The sequence below is a fragment of the Petaurus breviceps genome, unplaced genomic scaffold (assembly GCF_028583685.1).
Source record: "Petaurus breviceps papuanus isolate PSGF00001 unplaced genomic scaffold, PetGlider_PUasm1.0 188, whole genome shotgun sequence".
Lineage (NCBI taxonomy): Eukaryota > Metazoa > Chordata > Mammalia > Diprotodontia > Petauridae > Petaurus > Petaurus breviceps.
Genome location: NW_027185804.1, coordinates 2,231,334 through 2,241,378, shown reverse-complemented (window position 1 = coordinate 2,241,378; position 10,045 = coordinate 2,231,334). Strand labels below are relative to the sequence as shown.

Here is a 10,045-nt window from a genome sequence, read left to right as displayed (position 1 = left end):
TCCTTCCTTCCTTCCTTCCTTCCTTCCTTCCTTCCTTCCTTCCTTCCCTCCTTCTTTTCTTCCTTCCTTCCTTTCATTCTAATGTTATTTGTTATATGGGATAGCTCCAAGGAAAGGGAAGAGGAAAGGATAATGGGGGAAATTATGGTGATGTAGAAAGCAAAACAGAAGATGTGAATAAAAACTTGTATTAAAAAATCTTGACCAAGATGGAGCCTCTGATAGAGCCCTGCGGTGTTATAGAACTCTTTCTGGAATGACTTATTCAATACTTTCAGGATCTATAATTTCATTTGGGTATTTCCTTCATGGATATAAATTGTAATCCATCTGTACCAGGGGCTCTTAACCTGACATGAAATTAGTTTAAAAACATTTTGACATTTGTATTTCAATATAATTAATTTCCTTTGTAATTCTATGTATTTTATATATTGAAAAACTATTCTAAGAAGGGTGCTCCAGATTATCAAAGGGGTTCATGATTTTTTTGTTTACTTGTTTCAGTCTTGTCCAACTCTTTGTGACCCCATTTAGGATTTTCTTAGCAAAGATAATAAAGTGTTTTGACATTTCTTTTTCCAACTCATTTTACAAATGAGGAAACTGAAGCAAACATGGTTAAGTGACTTGCCCAGGGTCACATAACTAGTAAGTGTCTGAGGTCAGATCTGAACTCAGAGGTTCATGATGCAAAGAGATTAAGAGTCTTGCTCTATGCTTCAGTTGATGATCTTTATAAAAATTATTACTGCTGAAAAATTCATTTGCTTCTCAACCAGGTGAAGCCAACAAGTCAAGGCAAACAAGACAAAGTATTTATCACACACCTACTATGTGCTAGGCACTGTGCTAAAAGCCAGGAATACACAGAAAGGTAAAAACCCAGTCTCTGTTTTCAAGGAGTTCACAGTCTAACCCAGTGATGGACTTCCTTGAATTTAGCTGGGATAGTCTGACTTTCTGGACTGACATTGGTCCATTACTTAATGCTTTTTGTATATAGTAATATGATTGCTGGAGAAAATTTAGAGAGTACGGAAAAAGCAAGCTCATGTCTTTTCTTACTTTATCTTCAAGGATACAGAGGAGAGTTTTATCAAATACTTGCTGAAATTCAGAAAATCCAAATCTAGGGAGTTCTCCCTGACTGTCTAACAGATTTGACATGATGGTATTTCACAAACTCTTGCTTCTTTCTAGTGATTCTGTCTTTAAAATCTTTACAAAGGATTAATTTTAGAATCCATTCAAGAATTTTTCATATCTTCCCCTTTTTAGTGAACAGAATCATAAATTTCTGTGTATTAGATCCCTATCTCTGTTTTTTTTCACTTGTTGCTTATATAATTCTATCTGCCATTCCATCCTCTGGTCTAGAACTCTTTCTACCCATTGTTCTCTAACCTATGCTATGGTAAGCATCAATATTCATGTTTACCTACATAAAGAGGTTTTTTTCCTCAGCAACAGGACACATGCATAATATATATGAATTTGGAATGGGGGTTCATCCTTCTAAATGCCAAACTGATCTCAGTCCTTTTACCCAGAGACCTGTGATGCTCCACTCTATCAGACAATTAGGCATGTGAAAACTCCATTTCTTTAAGTGCTCCTCTCCCCATCACCAGTGATAATGAGACCACTGTGATTACCCAGCAGTCCTCCCTTCCCTGTGCCCCCAACCCACTCAACAGGCAGGAGCCACCCACTAACCACAGAGCAGCCTGACTGGCTTTCATGAAATAGAATTAGATTTTGTAAGTAGGGCTCTGGGCCCTTTAGATATTTACATAAAAGCCAAAGCCTGATGCTTTTTTCAATGATCAATGGGAAGCTATTGTTGGTAAATCTGACAAAGGGTTTACCATTGTGTCTTCCTCATATACACATGCGGCCATCTCTGGTCTACAGAGAATGGCTCTCGGTTTTTTTGTGCCTATTATCTACATGACCTCTTTGCTTTTGCTGCTCAGTAAGGGTAACAATCAAACCTGTTCAGACCCTGTCCCCCCACTCTTCTCCAAGCAGTCGAAGGCAGGGCAGTGGTCCAGGTCCCCTCTCAGTGTAAAAACTAATTTTGTAAGTGCTTTGAGCAGCAATTTCTTTAGGGACATGAAAGGGCTTTTTAGTAGATTATCTTCCTGTCATTTTTAAATGTATTGCTGAGGAGGGGGAGCCTGCTGATGGCATGCCACTGATGCCTGCCTCTCCAAAATGGGGCCAGAGCCAGGCAAAGGCAGCCAGTGGGGGCTGTTTCTCATGGCACATTGTGCCATCAGGTGTTGTGGGGAACAGTCCTGGGCTCACCCAAACCTTCTTCTTCTCCTCCTCCCCTTCTTCCCCCTCCTTCTCTTTGTGACTCTGGACCAGTTATTTGTGCAATGTGAGTTTGCATGTTGTCTCTCCCAATAGAATGTGAGCTCCTTGAAGGCAAGGGATGCCTTTTGTCTCTTTTTGTAGTCCCAGTGCTTAGCACAGTGCCTGGCACATAGTAGGTATTTAATAAATGTTATTTACTGACTGTCTGATTGCCCTCCTTGGGCCTCAGTTTCCTTATCTGCAAAGTGAAGAGGGTGGAATAGAAATCGCTGACATTATTGGGTTCTTTTCTTCCTCTGTAAGTTCCTTAAGAGTAGGGATTGTTTAATTTTTCCCATTTGTCCCGGCATAGTAGGTACTTAAGAGCTACGTTTATCCTCCATCCTTTTTCTTTCTCTTCTTTCTACCTTTCATCCTATTTTTCTCCCTCTCTCCTGGGCTAGTAGATAGAACTTCTGGAACAGTAGCAGAACATTTAAATACAGTTATCCCTTCCACATCTCTACTTTCCCCATCATGGTTTCTATGTATTGCAGGTTGACATAAGAAATTAAATGGAGGGGGAAGCTAGGTGGCAAAGTGAATAGAGCACTGGCCCTGCAGTCAGGAGGACCTGAGTTCAAATCCCACCTCAGATACTTGACATTTAACTAGCTCTGTGACCTTAGACAAGTGACTTAACCCAAACTGCCTTGTCTTCCCCCCTCCAAAAAAAACACCAAAGAAATTAAATGGAAATTTTTGGGGAGTTTTGCAGAAGCCACAGATGACATATGAAGGCCAGCAGAAAATACAGAGCCCATGACCAAATACTTAAGTCAAATTTCACAATAAGGTACTGTAAATACCTCATAAAAGAAAAAGAAAAAATTCAGATTTCTTCTCTGGTACGAAGGGAGGGCCAAAAAAATTTTACACAGATTTTCCAGATTGTGAGGCACCACTCCCTTAATTCTTTCAATGTGGAAAAGATAATCATAATGATAACTGAATGAGGTTACAAAGAATTGAGGTCAGAAATGGGGCTGAACCTTGTAGATCAGTAGCTGGCCTTGGTTGCCCTTCCCCATAAAAGTTTTAGGTTGGTCCAGTTGTCTGGACTTGGGTCAGAGAATAGATGAGGTCCCAAGGAGCTGTCCAGGGACTGGAGAGTGGGTGGATGCTTTGGGCTGAGTGGACAGTGCTGAGTATGAAGTTTTAAAGTTGGCAAGGAACCCTGTAAACCTATTCTTGGCTGTTACAAAGTGCTCCTATAAATAGCTTGGTATATATGTATCTATCTCATTTTATAAATGAGGGAAATAAGAATCAGACATATTGTTATGATCTTAGCTTTACTCAAGTGTGTCAAAAAATACAAAAAACAAAAAAAACCAGTGAATTTTTAGACAGAAGAACATCCAAACTTGGGAAGAAATATCTTATATGTCCTGGGTTCAACTCTTACCTCAGAAATTTATGACTCATGTGACACTGAGTAAATCACTCCATCTTTCTGGGTCTCAAGTTTCATCATCTTAAAATAGGGAAGTTGGACAAGATGGCCTTGGAGGTCCCTTTCAGTTCTCTATATTTGACCCTCTAACTTCCTTATTTTTATGAATTATAGTCACTCTCCCCCTAAATCTCCTAGGCTTACAATCTTGGAGTTATCTTAACCTTTTTTCTCTTCCTCTTTCTCATTGCTCCCACCCTAGCTAAATGGCTAGAGTGCTGGGCCTGGAATCAAAAAGACAATCCAGATCTAGCCTTAAATGTTTACAAGCTGTATGATGCTGGGCAAGTCCTTTAACCTCTGTCTGCCTTAGTTTCCTCAACCGTAAAATTAGGGATTATAGTATCACCTACCTCCTAGGATTATTTTAAGGATCAAATGTGAACATATTTGTAAACGACACATAGACACTTAAAAAAATGCTTGTTTCCTTCCTTTTCCCTCTTCCCTCCTCTATTCATTCACTTGTTTGCCAAGGATTGTCAGTTCTATCTTTACCCTATCTTTTCAATCTTTCACTTCCTCTATCCCAATCCATTCTCTCATTGCCTCCTACCTGGACCACTGCACTAGCTGTTAACTTTGCCTCCTGACTCTAGGCTCTCACTTTTTATTCCTTGTGCCACTGCCCATGTAATCTTCCTAATGCACACATCTGACCCTGTCACTCCCTGCCTCAGAATCTCTTCATATTGTTTGCTAAGTAAGTCCTTAAGTCCTTTGCTTGGCATTCAAACTCTTCCCCAATTGGGTTCCCATCAACATTTCCAGCTTTATTACTCCCAATCCCCCTTCACACATCCTCTGCCTCAGTCAAACCAGACAATTCATTGTTCCAATTCATTGCTCCCCTGCTAGAATGTAAGATTCTTTTGAGTAGGTATTGTTTCATTTGTTGGAGTTGCATCCCCAGTCCTAAATCTATCATCTCCTGAATCTTTGGGCCTCAGTTTCTTCACCTGTAAAATGAGAGGTCTGGATTTCCAGACTTCTAGGACCTCCCCTAGCTGTAAATCTATTATTTTATGATTTCTCTGGGCTTTAGTTTCCTCAGGGGGATTGAATGTGATAAACTCTGGGGTATCTCCCAACTCTGACCCCTCAACCCTATTCCAACCTCTCAGGCCTCAGTTTCCTTATTTGAAGGGACTGGACTAGATGACCTCTGAGATTCCCTTCTGGTTCTAAGCCTCTTACCCCGAGCAGGTGGAATTTGGCAGGAGGGAGCAAGGACAGCTTATTTGAAAAGGCTTGAAAAGCTCTCAATCAGTTTGCTTCCTGTTTCTGGGCACAGATTGTCTCTTCATCGCTCCATTTGAGACCTGAGCAAATTAGAGCCCACCAGTGTGATATTGCCATCAGTGCTGAGAGTGTGCTTACACTCTGTCAGAGACCCAGCAGGGCATTTGTATTCTTTCTCAAAGAAGCCATCAACATGATTCATGCCAGACAGAGTCCTTTGGCCTCCCCAGGGTCTGACAGCTTTGCCTGTCTCTCTAATTCCCTCATTGTCAGACACTTCACCAAATAACAGAATTTATACCCATCCTGGACCATTAATGGAGGTAACACAAAATCCTACTCTAATAAATAACAGAGTGGGAGCTTTTAAAGAGTCACTTGAGGATGAGTGGCAGGAAATGAAGACAGGGAGGGACTAGCATGGAATGTCAGGGTCAGATGGGTCCCAGCAACACTCTCCCCATCAACTCCCACCTGGTTCGCACATTGGAATGGGTAGGAGATAACTAAAGAGTAGGAAAAAAAGACCCCATGGAGAAGGGGTCAGGACATCTGTGGGCAGAGAATTTAAAGCTAGTGGGAAGCTTAGGGACCCTCAGATCACCCCTCATATTTACATATGAGTAAAGTGAATTCAAGGGAGTCTGTGACTCATCCAAGATCACACAGGGAGTGTCAGAAATTCTCTGACTCTAAAGTCAGAGCTCTTTTCCTGTACGATACTGATCTTATAGCATCCCACTCATATGGGCAAGGGATGACCTTGAGGTGGGAATGCAGACCAACATTGCCAGTCAGGTCAGTTTGGGAAAGGCTTCCTCCAACCCCAGGTCCACTGGAGGTAGAAGGCAGCCCCTCACTCCATGCTTCCCCCACACATTGTGTGACTGCCGGGATTCCTTGGCTGGCTTCTCCCCCTTTCCTCTATTGCAAATGAGTCAGGGAATAGATGGAAAACTCAATAATACTTCTTTATGGTCATGTAAATTTAGCTCTGAAACTTTTGTATCTTCAGATTTGATTATGAGTTACTGAACAGGGACTGCTTTTTGGCCTTTCTTTGAATCCTCAACCCTTGGTAAAATGCCTGTCTCATAGTAGGCACTTAACAAGTGTTTGTTGAGTATTGACTGATTGACAGACCACAGATCCATTGTATTGAGATCTGGAAGGGAACTTTAGAGATCATTAATTCTCCCATTGTCTGCTAAGTGAGAAGTTGGATTAGATATCATCATAAGGTTACAGGGTCATAGAGTCAGGGCAGGAAGTGACTTTAGAGACCATTAAGGTCAACTCACTCCTTTTTACAGAGGGTAAACCATCTCTGAGAAGTCAAGTGATTGCCCCAAATCATGAAGAGACTGAGTGAAAGAACAGAGATTTAAACCTAGGTCCTCTGATTCCAAATTCATCCCCCTTGCTATCATACCTAGTGCCTGGTGATGTCTATCTAATACCTTTCTAAGTCCCTTGATCTAATCCAACCCGTTCATTTTAGAGGAGGAAGTTGACACTCAGAGGAGGGAAAGGGCTTGGTCAAGATTGTGTTGGATTAGGAACACAGGGACCCTACTCCTGCTTTGATCTCTCTCCCACACAAGGGTTTCCTCTTAGAGGAATCAAAGCATTTGATATAGGGATTGGGGCACCCTTGATTTCTATAGCATCTCAGGATTTATAGCTGAGGGAGACCTAACATGGAATTTACTCTACCCCTCCCTCCAATTTTACAGAGTAGAGGAAATACAGAGGGAAAATGGATTTTCCCAAGGTCATGTCTTGCTTGGAAATGTCTGAGCCAAGACTTGAATCCCAGGGGACGTGTGGTCAAACCTATGCTTTAGGGAGGTTGCTTTATTAGCTGTGTGGAGGATTGATTAGGGATCAAAAGGGGGAGAGGCTGAAGGCAAGGATACTGACTAAGGAGTTATTGCAATAGTCAAGGTTTTGATAAACTATATTAGTAGTAAGTAGTGTGAAGGCAGAGAAGGGAATAGATGCACGAAACATTGTGGAGAGAGAATTGATAAAACTTGAATTTGAGGGGTTGGAGGAAAGAGAGAAGAGTTAAATATAAACCTGAAGTCAGAAACCCAGGTAACTGGAACATGGTGTGTCTTTAACACATAGAGATAAGTCTAGAAACAGCAGAGTTAAGTGGGGAAAATAAATTCTGTCTTGAATATCTTGATGCTAAAGGCATATCTAAGTGGAAATGTCCAGCAGGCAGTTAGGGATAAAAAATGAAGGTCAGGAGAGGGATTACATAAATTTATGAGTAATCTACATGTAGATAATAATTGAACACATAGGAGTGGATAAAGCTAATGAGAGAACAGGGATTATAGAGAGAAGAGGGTCTAGGGCAAAGCCGTGTGTGTGTGTGTGTGTGTGTGTGTGTGTGTGTGACTGCTGCTTAGGAAGCAGCAGATGAGTGATGAACTAGCAAAGGTATGTGAGAAGGAGCAGTCAGATAGATAAGGAAGAGAATCAGGAAACTGGAAAATCGTGGAATCCAAGGAGGAGAGATGATCAATGATGTCAAAAACTCAGAGAGGTCAAGGAGGATAAGGATGGAATAAAGACCATGGGATTTAGCTATAAAGAGAGATCATGGGTAACCTTGGAATTAGCAGTTTCAGTTATGGGGTGAGGTGGGAACTCTCAGAAAGGTAGGAAGACTGGGCAAGGTGCCTTACTAAGGGTCAGATTGAGGACTGGAACTCAGTCTTCTGACTCAAAACCCAGTGTTGTGTTTGAGGCTGGGCTGATGCCTCTGTCCAAGGTACTTTCTCTTGTCATACTACTTCTGCTGGGGGGAAGGGGTGGGGAGAGGAAGGTAAGGACAGCATCATATTCTAAGACCCAGTTTCCCAGTGGGGCTTCTCTACCTTCTGTCATCTCCAGGTGGACGGCATTCTGTGCCTGGCTGACATCCTGACCGACAGTAGCCACTCAGAAGCTACCCGAGCAGAGGCAGCAGCTGTGGTCGCCCAGATCACCTCTCCACACCTGCCTGTGACCCAGCATCTCAGCAGCTTCCTGGAGAGTATGGAGGAGATCGTGACGGCCCTCATCAGTGAGTGACTGTGGTTAGATGTTAGGGAGAATCAGCAGGAATGGGGACCAGAGGAGCCTCAGGACCTGTCTTATGTGTAGGAGGCCAACCATGCAGTATTATTTAAGAGGCACTAGGAAGGCCCTGGTGCTTCTAAACTTCTCTTTCAGCCTGTCATTCCACTGTTAGATATTTGTCCCTTTTGGTCTCAAACCCTATTTATTGTCAAGATTCCAACTTCAAAATAATAGAATATAGGCTGTCAGAGTCAGAAGGGACTTTGAATTGCCTCATTCAAACTGAGCACTAAGGAGGGGTGGTACTGGACCAAAGTCACCCAGTAAGTTAGTGGCAAAATCAGGACTAAAGCCTGCATCTCGACTTTGCTAGAGAGGACTCATAGGGGATAGAGGCAGAAGAACCTTGGAGATGTCTGCTGCAAACCTCTCATTTTGTAGGTGAGGAAACCAAGACTCTGAGAGGAGAAACATCTTGGGAATAATCACAGGACCATAGGTTTGGGACTAGAAGGATCTTAGAGACCGTCAAGTCTAAACCTCTAATTTTATATATAAGGAAACTGAGGCCCAGAAAAGTGAAGTCAGTCTAAGAATGAATGGATGGATGGATGGATGAATAAAATATTTACTTTAGTAGATGCTATGTACAAAGCTTTGTGCTAAGCTTCAGAGTAATGGTAAAGGAAGATAGGTCTTGCCCTCAAGGAGCTTACCTTCCAAAGAGGGAGTCAGCATATATGGAAGTTTTCCCCTTCAATTCAAATGAAAAAATCCCATGGTCCTTAGGATGCACTGACAAAGCAGATGGTAACGACCATTTATGACTCAGATATGACCAATAAATAAGTGGCAGATCCAGGATTCAAACTCCATGCCCTCTGATTCCAAATCCAGGACCCCTTTTCTCTGTCCCAGAATGCCTGTCTTATATAAGGTTAGGGTTCAAATCCATGCTCTCTACCTCCTAATTCTGGACATCTCTACTTTGTCAGGCTACCTGTTCCCAGCTCCCCTTCCTCCCACATTCCCTAGAATGGACATATGAAGTGTATGTATACATACATATACAGGAAGATGTAATGGGTAGAGAGCAAGCCTAGAAGCCAGGAAAACCTCAGTCCAGATACTACTTAAGCCACATCCTGGCTGTGTGATGCTATGCAAATCTCTTAACCTCTCTGGGATCTCACCAGCTCTCTAAGACCTTAAATTGCCAGGTGAAAATGGTGCCAACCTGCTTTTCCTTGTTTGAGAATTCCCAATACCAATAAAATTGCAGTCCAGTTTGTATCTCAATATGTGAATATGATATAAATATATATACATATATAGTTTAAATGTTTATATTTTATAATTTTAGAGAATTTTGAGATATCCCTTCAGAAATTGGGAGACACTGAACTAGGACTTGGAATTTGATGAACTTGAGGAAAGTGAGAAGGGTTAAGACTAATCTGATTCTTTTAACTGGAGGCTACAGTGCTCACAGACCAGAACTGGGGGGAAATAAATGGAAGTCCTCCTAGTTTGTTCAAGGTTGAAGAAATGCTTGGATCAAGACATAGGACTATTTGTCTATCCCTTTCTCTGCTGCTCTTTCCCTGTGTCTCCCTCCTCCTAGTCCCCAAAGTCTGTCCAGCCCTGACTTCTTAACAGAATCTCCCCTGGGTGAGCAGCACTATGCATTCTACCCTAGTAAATGGGCTATTTCTTGGGGGGAGCTGGGCACCAGGGAGATGGGGAAGAACTAAAAAATGTCAGGAAAAGTTGGATGTACATCTCCTCCATCTTCCTTCCTTCCTTCCTTCCTTCCTTCCTTCCTTCCTTCCTTCCTTCCTTCCTTCCTTCCTTCCTTCCTTCCTTCCTTCCTTCCTTCCTTCCTTCCTTCCTTCCTTCCTTCTT

At 42.2% G+C, this 10,045-nt stretch overlaps 1 protein-coding gene across 4 annotated transcripts in view; it reads left to right on the top strand.

Annotated features, from left to right (window-relative positions):
• Positions 1 to 10,045, top strand: part of INSC (INSC spindle orientation adaptor protein) — a 174,540-nt gene that overhangs the window by 139,564 nt on the left and 24,931 nt on the right. For all 4 annotated transcript variants that reach the window (XM_069091146.1, XM_069091147.1, XM_069091144.1 and 1 more), the window contains exon 8: positions 7,973 to 8,144. In XM_069091146.1, the coding sequence (XP_068947247.1) occupies positions 7,973 to 8,144 (172 nt within the window). The remainder of the gene's footprint in view (positions 1 to 7,972; positions 8,145 to 10,045) is intronic.